Source organism: Capricornis sumatraensis, chromosome 9 (assembly GCF_032405125.1).
Source record: "Capricornis sumatraensis isolate serow.1 chromosome 9, serow.2, whole genome shotgun sequence".
Classification (NCBI taxonomy): domain Eukaryota; kingdom Metazoa; phylum Chordata; class Mammalia; order Artiodactyla; family Bovidae; genus Capricornis; species Capricornis sumatraensis.
Genome location: NC_091077.1, coordinates 101,284,086 through 101,301,735, shown reverse-complemented (window position 1 = coordinate 101,301,735; position 17,650 = coordinate 101,284,086). Strand labels below are relative to the sequence as shown.

General features: G+C 34.0%; 1 protein-coding gene across 11 annotated transcripts in view; it reads right to left on the bottom strand.

Annotated features, from left to right (window-relative positions):
- PPIP5K2 (diphosphoinositol pentakisphosphate kinase 2) overlaps positions 1-16,800 on the bottom strand; it is a 75,359-nt gene extending 58,559 nt beyond the window's left edge. For all 11 annotated transcript variants that reach the window (XM_068979984.1, XM_068979988.1, XM_068979985.1 and 8 more), the window contains exons 1-9: positions 16,608-16,800; positions 13,510-13,705; positions 10,770-10,860; positions 9,601-9,686; positions 8,109-8,263; positions 6,816-6,917; positions 3,516-3,677; positions 1,965-2,086; positions 181-282 (exon numbers count right to left, since the gene is read on the bottom strand). In XM_068979984.1, coding sequence (XP_068836085.1) covers positions 181-282; positions 1,965-2,086; positions 3,516-3,677; positions 6,816-6,917; positions 8,109-8,263; positions 9,601-9,686; positions 10,770-10,860; positions 13,510-13,705; positions 16,608-16,739 — 1,148 coding nt within the window. In that variant the 5' untranslated portion in view covers positions 16,740-16,800. The remainder of the gene's footprint in view (positions 1-180; positions 283-1,964; positions 2,087-3,515; positions 3,678-6,815; positions 6,918-8,108; positions 8,264-9,600; positions 9,687-10,769; positions 10,861-13,509; positions 13,706-16,607) is intronic.
- Positions 16,801-17,650: the final 850 nt, after the last annotated feature.

The window sequence follows — 17,650 nt, the reverse complement described above, 5'->3', positions numbered from 1 at the left end:
TCCTTCATTCTAAATAGTCCATGTAAAAGCTTATAATCTATTTTTCCATCTGGAAAGTGAATCATATGAAAATATACAAAGTAAAGTATTTAATATTATTCAGATATGTAATCTTTACTGTGATAGCACAGACCAACAGGGAAACACAAGGAATTTCTAAATGAAAATATTCAAACTTACATAGTTCCAGATGTAGTTGGTACAATTGGGATATCTTCAGCTTCTAAGGGTATTGACCAGGGGATATGAAATTGTGGAGCAAGCTCTCGCATTACAATGTTCCTTCAAGACAAAAAAAGAAAACTTAAACTAGTTCATTTTAACACAAACCTGGGTGTTAATGACAAAAGAAAATCATAAAAGTTAAAGTCAAACTATCTAGTAATTATGTGAATACAGTACATAAAAAGTAAACTAAGAAAAAAATCAATCCTGATCAAAAAAAATTAGATCAGCAGTGCTAAACTGGTATATAGAATATAGTAATGGGATATCATGAATTTGGAATTTACTTATTTACTTTTTAAAAATATAAATCACATTGGATGCAAGTAAGTTCCCTGGTGGCTCAGATGGTAAACAATTCACTTTCAGTGCAGGAGACCTGGGTTTGATCCCTGGGTTGGGAAGACCCCCTGCAGAAGGAAACAGCTACCCACTCCAGTATCCTGGCCTGGAGAGTTCCATGGACAGAGGAGCCTGGTGGGCTAGTCTATGGGGTTGCAACCGAGTGACTTTCACTCTCATGTCACTAGAGCTGCCTGTTCACTTCCATAGATTCTAAAATCCAAGATTATCTCTGTGGACACTGAGTATTTCTTACCAGCTTTTATTGATCACCTATAAAGCTATTTTAAATACCACTGTTCATTTTTAACAGATTTCTATTACAGTTTGCTAAAAAGGTTAACAAAATTTTACGTAATTACAGGACATCTTTTGTTTTAAATTTAGCATTTATTCATGCTAAAATTTAACTGAGCCCCGCTAAATTTTACTTTAAGGGTAAGTTCACAAACCTTTGAAATATACTATAATTCTGACTCCAATGATTAAAATAAATTTTACAGTGTAAGTTTTTTATGGCTTTGACATAAGTATTTTGTCGTATATACTCTGAAATGGTTAAAAACAGTCTTTGTCAGGACTTCCCTGATGTGGATTTGATCCCTGGTCTGGTGGACCTCCCCCCAGGCACAGCTAAGCCTGTGTGCCACAACTACTGAGCCTGTGTGCCTAGAGTCTCTGCTCTGCAGCAAGGGAAGCCACCAGTGAAAACCCTGCGCAGAGCCACAAAGAGAAGCCCCTCCCTCCCTAACTAGAGAAAGCCTGCACATGGCAGTGAAGAGCCAGCAAGGCCCAAAATAAAATAAATAAATAATGTTAAAAACTGTCTTTCAAGTCTTCTAAATCAGGATGTATGCAAATAAGTCAAAGAATACAAAAATGGCATTTCTGTACACAATAATTTTTTTATGTTCACTTGATAATCTCATGAGATTATTTCGAGTAACATATGCTTGTAGAAAGTTGAATCATTCAAGATCTCTAAATTCCAATTATTTCTATTTTATTCTTGTTAGTTATTTCATGAATGTTAATTCTGTACCATTAAATACTATAATTACCTAACAAAAACTTGAGAAACAAGGTAATCTAATAAATCAGCCATTTTGATGAATGATCAACCATCACTGTGTAAATCACTGCTATACAGCACTTCTAAATTTATGAGGTTAAATACCTTTAAAAGTTTACACTGTTCATAAATTAATTTGTCTTACATAACCCAAAGTGTAATTCAGGATTTGGGGATGTCATTTTATGAACACTGATTTTTTACTCTAGAGTGCTTATAAAGCCCTGATCATTTGATGTTTACAATTATTTGGTTTCTGAATAACGAGTATGCACTAACTATAAGAAAAGTAAAGAGGAAAAAATATAAAGAAAAAAAATCTTACCCAAGTATTTTTGCACAATCATCATAATACTTCATGGAATTTTTCACAAAACTGAAGCCATTGACATCACAGACATAGGACTGTCCATTGGCCCGTAGCAAATCAAAGCCACAAACTGTTTGCTATTTAAAATAAATTATACACTTTAAAATTCCATTTAATTAAGACTGAGTTTTCCAGTCTTATTAGAATACAAATTTTATAAGTGCCCTTTACTTCAAAATAAGTAAAAAACAAGGAAGCTACTTATTTGTAATTTGAATACTCTAAAATATACAGCACACACCACATGATTATTTAAATTCTTCTATGAAGTAAATATAGAACAATAATGCGTAAGAGACTAGAGAGGCCAAGAACTCAAGAAGCTTTTCAATTAATGTTTAATTAAAATTTACAAAAGTAAAAAAGTAAAGTTTAGTTTACAAAAGTAAAAGTAAAGTTTACAAAAGTAAAAAAATTTTAAAAACTTTGATAAATTTTATGCTAGCAGAAATTCTAACTTTTTGAATTGAAAAAAAAAGAACACCAAAAAGAAAAAAAAGAGGAGAAAGCTTTGAAGACACAGCCCAGAAGAAATGTCCAATTATTCTTATGAATCTTTTAAATTCTGACAACTACACACTTGTGAGCCCCTGAAACAAATTTACTTTATTTGGGAGATAATAGTTAAAAAGGTATAAATGTCCTGCTTAGGTTCTAGGAATTTTCTGATCTTCTAGGTTTTACGTTCAAACCATCATGTATTAGTATAAAATGATTTTAAGTCATGGCTTTTGGAATCCTGGCCATTACAAAGTTAAAACAGTTAATATAAAACCCAATTAATATAAAGCTATTAAAACATACTTTAGGTTAAGATTCCTTCCATGAGAGACTTCAAATTATTAAGACACAAAGAATTTATTATTTAAAAACTAACAATATACACTAGTTTTAAGTTACATATCCAAGACAAGGCTTCAACAAGGTAAAGTTTATCCTCTATGAGATGCAAGTTGTACTACTTCTGTTTTAATCTTTACTGCACAGTATATCAAACCCTAATAATACAGATTGAGAGATCAAGTCAAATATCTAAGTAAAAAGTTTTTTAAGTGTACTAGTAGTTTTCATGAACATATTTTACTATATTTAACAGGCCAAATGATCAACTGTGAAAGGTGGAAGACTTCCTTCAAAGAAAAACAAATCGTATCAATTCTATGATTAAATACTTACAACCAGTTTTGTTATAGGAGTATATTGAAAAAATACTCCTATAACTCTACCATTTCAGTTGTTTTCTTCTCTAATTGTAGTTTCTGAATAAACTGTCAGTTTCCTTCTATATAATGAAGAAAGAATAAGAAGGAAAGGCCTTCATTTATCATATATTCTTATTAATGGCACTGCAAGAATCCTTTGTAAAGTTCAAAAAAAACTATTCAGATATACCACTTCATTTTCTCTACTTTTCTTTCCTATTATAAGCCCAAACAATATCTCTTTCACTCAAAAAAGAAAATTCAAATTTTTACAAGAGTCTACATGGCCTGCATAACATCTTACCTTAAAAGCAAGGCAGACTTTCCAAGCAATTAATTTCTCTCGTGCATTGAGAATAACAGGGTATCTTACTTCTTTTCCTTCACTATCTCGTTCCACCTTGCCATCAAGTGCAGGAGATTTTCGAGCTTCAGCATGGGCATAATCTGGACCCACTGTATAAACCTTTCAGAAATGTTAAAATATATACATTACTTTAAAAAGATATATATATGTAAATATACAACGGCAGGCAACAAATAAAAAAAAAAAACCTCTGTTTCCAGGAGGTATTTTTTTGATACATCGGTTTATTTTACGTGTGAAAATTCTCAACATTGGAAGAGGTTATAAGTAATACAGCAAAACTGGTAAAATGAGGTTCTCTCTAAAAAATAATTATACTGAACATTATAAGGGAATACTAGAATGCATAATGCTGTGATCCTTCTCAAACTGTTTTAGTTTAACAAAAGGTATAAATGCCTAAAAAATTACAGAAGAAAGTAACCACCAAAATAAAGATCTAAGCGTGGAAGGAAAATTTATAAGGGCAGTGAGAATTCAAATGCAGATAAGAGAGGGAAAGGCACTCTAAGCAAAGCTAATAAACGCAAAGGGCAGATGAACGAAACAGCATGACATATTCAGGTGAGAGTACGTTATTTGCTATGGTTTCTACTGTAAGAAATAATGTTTGTAGTACAGAGGGCAGGCCATGAAGTACCTTGCATGCCAGCCTTAAAAGTCTGATTATTACCTTGTGGTCAATGAGGATCCACAAGAGAATTTTTAAGAGGAGGCTCATGATTCAGTTTACACCTAAGAAAGAACTCTCTATTAGACTCAGAGAAGCAAAAGGCAAGGGAAAAAGGGAAAGATACATTCAACTAAATGCAGAGTTCCACAGAATACCAAGGAAGGATAAGAAGGTCTTCTTAAATGAACAATGCAAAGAAACAGAGGGAAACAACAGAATGGGAAAGACTGGAGATGTCTCAAATAAAATAGAGACTTTAAGGGAACATTTCATGTAAGGATGGAAACAGAAGAGGACAAAAAGCCTAAGAACCTAACAGAAGAAGAGATTAAGAAGAGGCAGGAATACACAGAACAACAATACAAAAAAGGTCTTAATGACCCGGATAACCATGATGGTGTGGTCACTCACCTAGAGCCTGACATCCTGCAGTGTGAAGTCAAGTGGGCCTTTGGAAACATTATTACGAACAAAGCTAGTGGAGGAGATGGAATTCCAGCAGAGCTATTTAAAATCCTAAAAGATGATGCTGTTAAAGTGCTACACTCAGTATGTCAGCAAATTTGGAACACTCAGCAGTGGCCACAGGACTGAAAAATGTCAGTTTTCATTCCAATCCCAAAGAAGGGCAATGCCAAACAATGTCCAAACTATCATACACCTGCACTCATTTCACATGTGAGCAAAGTGAAAGTGAAAGTTGCTGAGTCGTGTCTGACTCTTTGAGACCCCAGGGACTATTCAGTCCATGGAATTCTCCAGGCCAGAATACCGGAGTGGGTAGCCTTTCCCTTCTCCAGGGGACCTTCCCAACCCAGGGAATGAATCTAGGTCACCCCCCACTTTATAGGCGGATTCTTTACCAGCTGAGCCACAAGGGAAGCCTAAGAAAACTGGAATGGGTAGCCTAGCCCTTCTCCAGTGGATCCTCCTGACTTAGGAGTTGAATCTGGTCTCCTTCATTGTAGGCGTATTCTTTACCAACTGAGCCATCAGGGAAGTCCACATGCTAGCAAGGTAACACTCAGAAAGTATTGTTACCCTGCTTATTTAACTTATATGCAGAGTACATCATTCAGAATGCTGGGCTGGATGAATCACAAGCTGGAATCAAGATTGCTGAGAGAAATTTCAACAACCTCAGATAAGCAGATAATACCACTCTAATAGCAGAAAGTGAAGAAGAACTAAAGAGCCTCTTGATGAAAGTGAAAGAGGAAGAGTGAAACAGCTGGCTAAAAACTCAACATTAAAAAAACTAAAATCATGGCATCCAATCCCATCACTTTGTGGCAAATAGAAGGGGAAAAACGTGGAAACAGAGACAGACTTTATTTTCTTGGGCTCCAAAATCACTGTGGACAGTGACTGCAGCCATGAAATTAAAGATGCTTGCTCCTTGCAAAGAAAGCTATGACAAACTTAGACAGTGTAATAAGAGCAGAGACATCAATTTGCCGACAAGGGTCCACGTAGCCAAAGCTATGGTTTTTCCAGGGGCCATGTACGGATGTGACAGTTGGATCATAAAGGAGGCTGCACGCTGAAGAACTGAAAGTCCTTGGACAGCAAGGAGATCCAACCAGTCCATCCTAAATGAAATCAGTCCTGCATATTCATTTGAGGACTGATGCTGAAGCTGAAACACCAATACTTTGGCCACCTGCTGCAAAGAACTGACTCATTAGAAAACATCCTGATGTTAGGAAAGACAGGTAAATGTAGAAGGGGGCAGCAGAATATGAGATGGTTACACAGCATCACCAACTCAACGGACATGAATTTGAGCAAATTCCAGGAAACAGTAAAGGACAGAGGAGCCTGGTGTGCTGCAGTCCATAGTGTCGCTAAGAGTTGGACACAACTTAGTGACTGAACGACAAGTTACACACAGAGTGGCTAAAGGTGAAGCAATTAAGACCTTACTTGTCACCAACAGAAATCACACCTATTTTTTTGTAATCAATTACAGTTGTCAAAGCTATCTAAATATTTTTTACACTGATTGATGCTTAGAAACTGTGGTGGTTATTAGACTCTAACCCACTATATTTTGGATTTTTAAATATTTTGATTAACTTTATTTCAATAAGATTTGTCTCCACTGTAATCCTGTGTGGTTTATTTTAAGCACTGAGGAATATTATTCTATAAAAAGCATCCATATGCTTAGATTGCCAAAGACATTCATTATGTAAATAGATTAAGAATCTCTAGTTATAAAGAAAGAGAAACAAAATAGAGGTCAGAGATAGCTAACTAAATGGACTTCCCATATGGCTCAGCGGTAAAGTGTCTGCCTGCCATGCAGAAGACCTGTGTTCAATCCCTGGGTCAGGAATATCCCCTGGAGAAGGAAATGGCAACCCACTCCAGTGTTCTTCCCTGGAAAATTCCCCTGACAGAAATGCCTGGCAGGCTACAGTCCATGGAGTTGCAAAAGACCCGGACACGACTTAGCAACTATACAACAGCAACAACAACAGCAGCTACTGTAAACTCTTTTTCTGATATCATTGGTAAACTCAAAATACAAACTTAAAATACACTTTAATCAATCCTACCTTAACATCAGTACCATCTGTAGGCATAAACTCTTCATATATATATGAGCCTGTTTTTCGTACATTGCTTTCTGGGGAATAAACACTACTTCTACTGCCAATCTGAAAATAAAAGAAGTCTATCAATGTAAAAACCAAATTATTCTCTTTATAAAATATTCTCTTTTACCATTTATTTATATCATTGATATTCTAAAAAATTTTTTTAGTCTACAAATATTTAACAACACATTATGTAGTTGACACTACATTATTTCCTGCTATAACTTAAATAGCATAAAAATAGAATGAACACTTAGAACAGTGTTTCTAAGATTCAACCATATTGCTGAAGGTGAACTCTGCTTTCTCATTACTATAGAATTTTCCTCTGTATAAGTATTCAGTAATTCATTCATTTGCCTATAATATATATCTAGGCTGTTTTCTAAGATTTAGCTAGTAAAGCAATGTTGCTTCAAATGTTCTTTTAAATATTCCTGTGACAAGTATGTGCAGGAGTATCCTATGGCATATACTCAAAGTGAAACCGCTAGTGATAGAATATGCTCACATTCAACTTACAAAATAATGCCAAAACCTTTTAAAAACCATTTTGATTTAATTAGAGTCTCTCCAGCAATGAGTAGGTGCTCCCACTTATCTGTAATTATCTACAACTCAGTATTGTCAGACTTAATATTTGCCATCCTAATGGACAGAGAACACATACCTCGGTGTGTTCCTGCTTTGCATTTCCATGACTGCTTATGAGTACATGTGCACTTTTAATACTGACATACTGCTAAGTGATATTTTAGAAGAAATATTGTGATTTAACAACATCTGGGCTTATGCTCATTTCCCAACTACGTCAATCTTTTTGATCTTGCTGATTCAGAAAGTAATTTAATGTCATTATCTTTTAGACTTGATTTACTTTTTTTTATTATGGGTGCAATTTTGAGCATACTTTCATGTATTTAAAAGACCACTGGTATTATTTTTTCTAGGAACTATTCATTTGTAGGCCATTTTTCTAAAAAAATTTTGATCTTTACCTGAAATTCTCATATGATAGATTCATAAATGGAAGGTAAAAAGAAGATCTAATAACTTTCTTGGTATTCTGTATGTAAATTTAATAACTAGAATGATGCCTTGTTTCTCTAACAAATGATGACATCAAGTTTATTAATCTATCTCTCAATGATACATTCTTAAACATAGTTTTACTAAATACTTGATTACTTTTAGTAAAATTTATGCAACAATGTATAAAGAACAGTAGTCACTAGGCTAACAAAGGTTTACCTTTCGAAAAAGTCTTTGACTTCCACCACCAGCAGAGGTTGGATAATAAATGTAAACATTGTGATCTTCTGCACTGACTGGCTTTTCTACAAATGGCTTCTGGAAAACTTCCCCGTTTACTTCTACATGATCTTCCCCTTCAATCAGATTGCATTCTATAAACCAAACATAATAGCAAGAAAAAAGTTACATACTACTCAGTACCTAGATATAATATAACCACAATATTATTATTGAGGACTTGTTCACTAGAACAGAGGTTACAGAGAAACCTAACTGTGGATGATGCACTGATTTGTGTGTGTGTGTGTGGCTGTGCTGGGTCTTCAGTGCCACACACAGGCCTCCTCTCTCAGCTGGCTTCTCCTGTGCCGGAGCACGGCTCTGGGTGTGTGGGCTTCGGCAGCTGCAGTCTCTGGGCTCAGGAGTTGCGGCACACAGGCTTAGTCGCTCTGTGGCACGTGGAACCTTGGGGAATCAAGCCCTTGTCTCCTGCGTTGGCAGGGGGATTATTTACCAATGGACTACCAGAGAAGTCCTTGATATGATTTTAATTAAAAATATTTATGCAAACGTATACCAGTATTTATTATCTATGATGACATAAGGAACTATATTCTTCAAAAATCTAATGGACCTGCTATAATGTTGGTATCTGGGTTTTAATCAAAGTTGCTCTAATGTATAACATGGTCACTAAAATTCCCCAAAACACTGTTATCAGAACATTCAATATTAAAACAAATAAGCATTTACCTTGCCCTTTTACACTATGTGTAACTTACATGCTATGCTGTAAATAAGCAGGAAAATGAAGCAAAAGGTGCTTTAAAATATTAATATTTCAAAATTCTTACTCATCAGAAGTATAGTTGTGGCATACTAGCATGAAGTTGGAGAAGGCAATGGCGCCCCACTCCAGTACTCTTGCCTGGAAAATCCCATGGATGGAGGAGCCTGGTTGGCTGCAGTCCATGGGGTCGCTAAGAGTTGGACACGACTGAGCGACTTGACTTTCACTTTTCACTTTCATGCATTGGAGAAGGCAATGGCAACCCACTCCAGTGTTCTTGCATGGAGAATCCCAGGGACGGGGGAGCCTGGTGGGCTGCCATTTACGGGGGTCGCACAGAGTTGGACACGACTGAAGCGACTTAGCAGCAGCAGCAGCAGCAGCATGAAGTTATGTTATAGACTCACTCACTTCAATCAATACAAATTTATTAAGTATGTAAAAATTCTTCCTTATGATTCTCAGATATATCAAATATGGACCCAATAAATATATGATATACACCTCCTAGTTATAGTTAGCCTTCTAGCTCATAATATCCCATTTTAATTGAAATTTAATTGCCTATTTGGATCATTTAAAAAAAATTGAATAGAATGCATAAGTTGTTTAAATTCTATTTAATTATAGAGGAGAGTGGCTCAGAAGTCTGTGTTGAGACTTTTAAAAGAGAGCTTGTTTGAAATCTCTTACTCTTACCTTTGGGATTATTTGGGTCACGGTTCAAAATTGCATAACGAGGAAGCAAAATACCTTCAGCTTGAAGAATACTATACACTTCTCTCCTGAAGAAAAAAGAGAATACCCTTATTGTTTTGCTAATGTTTCATGATAAGTATATTACTGTACTATTTATAAAGTATATTACTACTTTTCTATCACTAAAAAAGTCATGTATATAGTCTTTCTTTATAAGTAAACAAATGTCATTTAAAATACTGAAGAAATGTATTCTAAGGAAATATTCAGTAATATCAGAATAAAAGTGTATGTACAAAACTTTCTGTGGCATATTAAAATATTAATTTTCAAAAGTGGGAATGTAAATGTATAAAAGAGAAATGGCTAATTAAGTTGCTATATCACAGACAAAATATCAACTGAAGTATTAAAAATCTTATATTCAAAGAATATTTAATGACACGGAAAAATGTTTATGGTCTTTAAAGAGAATATCGATCCTAATTCTGTAAAATGTAAGTGCATATATGTATTGCTTTCTATATGAAAAACTATGGTAGATGCAGTGGCAGGGTTAAATTAAATGCCTTTCTTCATTTTATTTTCTAAATTTCTCAAAATGAATGCAGACAAAGACACACACACACACACACACGCACACACACATATGCACTCCACATATATTTACATTTGTAATATACAGACATCTATTAATATGAAAACCTCGGAAAAATGTTATGTCAGATATTAATAACATTACTAAGAAAGGAAAAAAATAAATAGAAAAATAAAAACTATAAGACCTTATACTTTATATAGCATTTTCTTATATATAACCTCTTACTGTAATGCTAACACAGAATAAAATAGAACGCTAGTGAAATTATAAGGGTAGCCATTAATAGCATCAATTAAATGCAATATATGCATTTGTATTTTACAATTTCTCTTAGATATCTATGCTTTTGATGTGTTAAATGAATTTCTAAGATATATAGTAACATATTTCTCAAAATGGTTCCACTTTACCATAGTTTCTTCATCTATAAAACTGGACACAAATATTTATTACTAAGTATTATTTCAAGAATACCACAAATTTATATATATTGGTACCATGCCAGCTTAGGTAGATACTAAATAAATGTTGATTTTCCTCCCTTACTTCAGCCAACTTAACCACTCACCTATCTTGTATGAGATACTGCATATTCAAGTCATTGATTACAAATGGATTCCTGAGTTTGGCATAGGCAACTGCTTTGTCCAGTGGAAATCCTAAGAATACATATTATTAACATACTCTGTACAATCTCAAGGTAAGTTGACATCTCTAACTTAATCAACTTTACTTTATGCCACATCCCATAAAAGGCTAATTTCATTATGCATATAGCTGTTTTTTATAAGACGTAGAATAATAAACACATAAAACTTGATTTATCTTGTACTACTAAATAAATCTTATTTTTTCTTAATTTGATTGGTAAGGCACAGCAAGTCAGTGGTTATATAACTCCATTTAGAGTACTGATATGTTTAGTTGACGCTTCAAAGTCAGCTGATAGAAGGTAAGACTACCTCATACATAAACAGAAATCTATACATAAATAACACAATTGTATTACAGTCATCTGGTGGTCTTTTTGAAAAAGTTTATGTGACTCGTCACTTAAGATATTTTGATGCTATACACACAAATTAGCTGATGATTCAAAGAAACTGAGGCATCTTTAAAAACAGCAAAAGAAAAAATTTAATTTATATTAAAATTAAAATAAATTAATTAAAATAATAATTTAATATAAAAATTTATATTCAACAGACATCCTCCAAATATAAAATATATGAGCAGAACATGCTTGCTGTTATTGATACTAGGTCAATGTTCACACAACAGAAATTACGTTCTTAAAATTTCTAGACTTTGATAAAATTACTAATTACAATGAAAAACAAATCAAAAAGCAGATTTATAATAAGAGATTTTTTAAAATCTAAACTATTTTAATGGTTATACTTCATTTTCTGTATTGACACTAAAAGACTCCAATTTTATTCATCAACATGTATGATTAAGAATGGTAGGATACAAGAGAAGTTAAAAGCATAAACTAGGTCCTAACTCTATCTTTCATTAGCTGTGTGACCTTGGGCAAGTTTATTTCACATCTCTAAGTCTCCAATTCCCAGCTGTAAAAGAATATTTTAACAGTCTTACCTAGAAAGGTTTTTGGGAAATCAAATAAAATAGTCCATATGAAACATTTATTACAGTATCTGGCATAATAACTATTCAATAAATGTTAACTTATTATTCCCTAAGTAACAATATTTTAATACATATCTTTTCTAAGGAAAAGGGTAACAGCAGGCACACATAATATTTAACTATAGTATGCTACACTGTATCTGTGAAGATACTATTTTGTAGCATTATCAGAATAGTTAAGAGAGAAAGTGTTAAACCTGAAGTTAAAAAAAAAAACTATGGTTTAAAAAAATTTTATTTCTAAATTAACATTTAAATACTCTATACCAAGAATCACTTGGCCACAAATCACAGACCCTTCCAGTTTTATGACTAAGAATTCATCACTTACTGTAAAGATATCACAATGTCTATGGTTTGAAGCCTTCTAACAGAATTCAGGAAATAAGAAAACCTTATATAGTCATTACCCTGCTTTTGCTGCTGTTAAAGAGACAGCATACGGTATACGACCTTAGGTAGTAGCTAGATTTTATAAGCAAATAACTAACTTTCACTTAATAAATATAAAGAACCATGTGATAGTAAGGAAAGAACACCTTACCCTCCAGGTTAAGCAAACTTTTAAGATTCTCTGAAATGAGTATCTTCAGTGTGTAAAGAAGACCAGGGCTTTGGCTTCTACGTGAAATAATGAAAATCGATACGTATCTCCTCTACGGGAATACAGTCTTAACCTGCTGCATCCCCTTACTGCTAAAGGCAATGCTTTTTAAACACCTACCTACAGTGAAACTTTAACACAACTGGAGCTCACTTTGGTAACAGAAATGATTTACTGTGAATACATTTATTATATGAGTGCATATATTTTAGAGTTCTAAGTGAAAACTCAGATTCTTTGGTTATAAATTTTCAGATATACACAATAACTTTTGATTAGTGCACTTTGTCTGACTCTGCGACCTCAGACTGTAGCCCACTAGGCTCCTCTGTCCATGGGATTCTCCAGGCCAGAGTACTAGAGTGGGTCACCATTCCCTTCTCCAGGGGATCTTCCCAACCCAGGGATCAAACCCGGGTCTCTGGCATTGTAGGCAGATTATTTACCATCAGAGCCACCAGGGAAGCCCAAACTATGAAGTAATACTTAAGCTTAATTGATATTTCAGTGTGATTTATAAAAAACAGCAAACAAAAATTCAAATATTATGTTCTTAAGAAATAAAGTATGAATAAGTATAGGAGGAATGATAGATCATTTTCTGTATGGTAAAACATACTGGTTTATAATACTCAAAAATCAGTAATTATTAAGAAACTTAAGAGTTGCAAACAAAGATATACATTCAAAAGTTCATCACAACTCTATTTTTAATAGTAAAAACTGGAAACCATCTTACTTTTAGGATATTGGTTAAGCATAATATATTACATCCACAGGATGATATATGATCATACCATTAAAAACTAGCTTTTTTGACGAATGAGATAATGGAGAAAACTGCTTGATGTAATTAGGTTAAAATTAAATATAAAATTACAAATACATTATAACATTAAATGTTTTTTAAAAATAAACACAGAAAAAGACTGGAAATATATCAAAATGTTAGTATCATTTATCTGTGAGACTAGGTGAGTTTTATTTTATTTTTCCATTTTATCTATTAGTTTTATAGTCAGAGAGGTTTCCCTCCCTGTTTTTTTAATACCTTTAGAATGAAAAGAAATAAGACAATCACACAAAGGCCAGTTTTCCACTGGTTCATTCAAAATAACATCCTCTTCAAATACTACTACTGTGATATATTTAAATAAGGAGATCCGTTCAAGAATTTCCTTCATTGGTTTGGATTTGGATTTCTTTGCCATGGAACATATTCCAACCACAATCTGCCTTTCCGGAGGCTAAAACAAAAAGAAAACAAAAAGAAGGTTGACTTGATAACATCTCCAAAGTACAGCTATCTTAAATCTCTCTCAGCAGTAGATAAGGCATGCAATGAATCAATAGAAGTGACAAATTAACCAAACGGACATTTTTCAAGATTATATTGTTGTTACAAAAAAATAGGTTTATACAAAGGTCTGGAAATAATTTTTTTGAGTTTCAGAACACCACTACAATTTTCATTTAGTTTTCAAACTTAAATACTTCTTTAAGTGGCTCAGGCATTTATCTGCTCTCTTCACACCAAAACAGAGCAAGTAAGGCCTAAAATAAAAAGGACAATGGGAGAGAGATAAAGAACGCTCTTTCCTAAAATAAGATGTTCTCATTACAAAGCTATGCAGTGTTAAACTACTTTTGTAGATTGAGTTTGAATGTATGTTGATCACCAATGAAAACTTAAAAGGAAATTTCAGAGAAAGCCACACTGGTAAACAGAGGTGTCTATGCTCTTGACACCCCAATCTCCATACTCAACATAACTAGTTTACAGTGTTGCTCATCTCTGGTACCCTTGCAACAGCTCAAAATGCCATGATTCAGCCTGAAATTTAAAATGCAGAATACAGAAACAACTTATGAGGTTCTATAATTATTCAAGATTCATCCTAAGGTCTTTGCATTCAGATACTTTGGGCTTATCAAATATAAAGCAGTGGCCACTTTTCCGTTTCAGGTCTTCTCTCTTCTGTATTTCATGTGACATTATAATCTGGGCTCAAAAGTGTTTCACTAGACTCTCTTATTATAAATCTAAAAGTAACACTGGATAACACCTGAATCGTTGTTCTTCATGCTTAGCATTGTTTGTTTATTGCCTCCTCTCACTCATGAAATTTAGAGTTCAAAACTGGTACTGGATTAGATGTTACCAAAGACTGTAAATCCTAACCTCCCCAGGATCTGCTTTCACTCTCTGATCATTCACTCTTATGTTCTTCAATTCTTTCCTGATCAAAAGCCTTGACACAGTTCATTATGATGTTCCTAATGTAGACTTCCCCAGACAAGAAGAGTATTCAACCTAACATCTTTGACATCTTAAAAACAGAACAATCTAGAACATATCATTTCTTCAACCTATTGGTCAAATGAACCAAATCAAGTTCCTCAGAAGTAACAACTATGCACCACCAATGTGAACTCAATTTAATTAATACCAGTCTTCCAAGAACTATGTTAAACACTGAAGAGTTACATATATAGGAACTCCCTGTCTTCAAGCGCTTTGAATCTAACAGGGAACACAGTAATACAGTTCATAATGATAATAGAAGTATAGACGTCAAAGTACAGAAGTAGTTCTGATGAGAAAACATTCAAGTTCCTCATGGGAAAAAGAGCCAAGGAGAGGGGAAAGAATGACCACCACAAAATCTGAGGTTTCAAAGAATAAAAAATCATTCACAAGGTATCCAAAAAGGAGAGACATTTCATAGAGGTCAAGGAGTACTTAAAATAGTAAAGAGGCACAGGACAAGATGGAGTATGTGGGAAATAATCTGATACTGCTGAAGCATAAAAGATAGAAGAGCAGACAGACAAGTGCAGTTCTAGACATAGGAGAAATAAAAGTCCTTCTATGGAAGAAGATGCGGCATGGTTTATCAGTGCTATTCTCAACGCACTCAGAAGAACTCTAACAAAGAGGTACGGGTGGCAGAGGCAGAATCAACAGTACTTTCCAGTCTAAGTCAGTCAGGGAAGCTCTGCTTTTATGTTACTGGACTTCTACACTCTAGATGAAGACGTTTTAGCTGATAGGAAGTTTGAAAATCATCGCTTTTTTCCTAGGGGTGAGATGTGGGGTGGGATAGATTCTAAATGGGTGACAGCCTGATTTTGCATTTCAAATATATATAACTGCACCGTGAAAGCTGTTATTAAATAACTATGACAATATTTGAAGTCATCTAATAATTATTTTTAGTACATTTTTACTACTTACATCAAGTACAACACATTTTTGTTTCAAAACGAAATTCTCTTTTCAATTGGCAATATAAGAAAAACATATTTTATATGTTTGTATTTGAAATCAGTTCTGTACGTGTAAAGGGACAAAAATGACGAGCAATAAAAATGTTGAGCTAACCTTAGCAAAATAAACATAATAAATATTTATTAAAGATTTGGTATGGTTTACACACATACACATACAAACTCCCATAGATACTTGAGGTAGTTTCTCCTAGCTACACAGTTTAGACTTCTGAATAGTTAATAAATAGGGGTATCTTCAGGTTAATAAGCACCATTTGTGTTGCTGCTGCTGCTGCTGCTAAGTTGCGTCAGTCATGTCCGACTCTGTGAGACCCCATAGATGGCAGCTCAACAGGCTCCTCTGTCCCTGGGATTCTCCAGGCAAGAACACTGGAGTGGGTTGCCATTTCCTTCTCCAATGTGAAAAGTGAAAGTGAAGTTGCTCAGTCATGTCCAACTCTTAGTGACCCCATGGACTACAGCCAACCTGGCTCCTCCGTCCATGGGATTTTCCAGGCAAGAGTATTGGAGTGGGGTGCCATTGCCTTTTCCAAAACTCTTTTCCTTTATGGCCCTGATTACTCTTTCTCCTTGTCACTTTTTCTCCCCAGCCCTGTGTTATACTAGGCATATCACTGAAAGATACTAAAATATAGTCATTATGAAACAACTTAGAAATGTGACCTCTAACTGTCTTCCTGAAGCACTATAGAGTCAATAGTGTTACTAATGAAACACAGTCCGTTTTTTCAGTTTAAAAATTTCCAACAAAATTCAATGTGGGGGAAAAAAAAGTCTTCCCTGTTTAAGACAATATATCAATTCCCCTTCACAATGATCAGTAAAAAGCTTATTGGTCTTCAAGCAAACACTTACAGACTCATCTTCCTCCTCCTCATCTTCATCTGCATGGTGGAAGAAGTGTCGATAATTTCCAGCGTTTATTTCTGTATCTTCAGGTCCAACAAAGAATCTGGGGGCTTCACTCATTTTTATTTCATTTGACATAAATATAATTTAAATGTGCTATGCTAAAACTGTTTCTAAATAAACAGTACCTGAAAAAAGCATTCTCTCTATACTAACTGACACATGGGTCTGCTGCAGCTTGTTTCTGCTTATACAATCACTTGAACGTGTGATGACAGTTAGTTGGCAAGTGTTCACTTGTTCTCAGATATCATTACTTCATTGTTGATGCAGTTTAAAAGACAAAGATAGTGAGGCTACTTCTTCAGTGAGTTGATATGGCAATCCTTTTACCTAAAAGGCAATGAAAAAATTAATTTTGGAGACTGTACTTCAAAAACACTCAAGTAGAAATAACTTTGACATTTGTAAAATTATTACCAATAACTTGATTTATAAATGAAAAGACACTTTCTCTCATAAATTTGAGAAATTTATACTCATCTTCAATATACATATTGAATATTTGACAAAGATGATACAAGATAACAAGATTAAAAAAAATAGACTACACTAAATTCCTCAAGTCTAAAAATGTCTAGTGGATTAACAGAAAATTACTCAAATTATAACAAAATCATAAAAAGACAAATCCCTCTGGACACAGTTTAGTAATATCTGAAGAGCATGGAAAAGAATAGATGAAATATAATACAAGCTTAAAAATGACTGACAACTATACAACAATCTAAAATTACATTAAATCAATTTCTAAAAGGCTTCAATTTGTAAAAGTTCAATCTGCAAAGTTTTTTTGGGGACCATAACCATTCTGCATTTTGGTCTCATATATAAATCAACAAAACAATATTAGAACAAAAACAAGATTTCATTATAACAGCAGCTCTTAAACGTTTAGAGTCAAAAAGTCTTTTGCAATACTGTATAATAGCTATAAATGAAGTATAACCTTTAAAAATTGTGAATCACTGTATTTTATACTTGAGTGG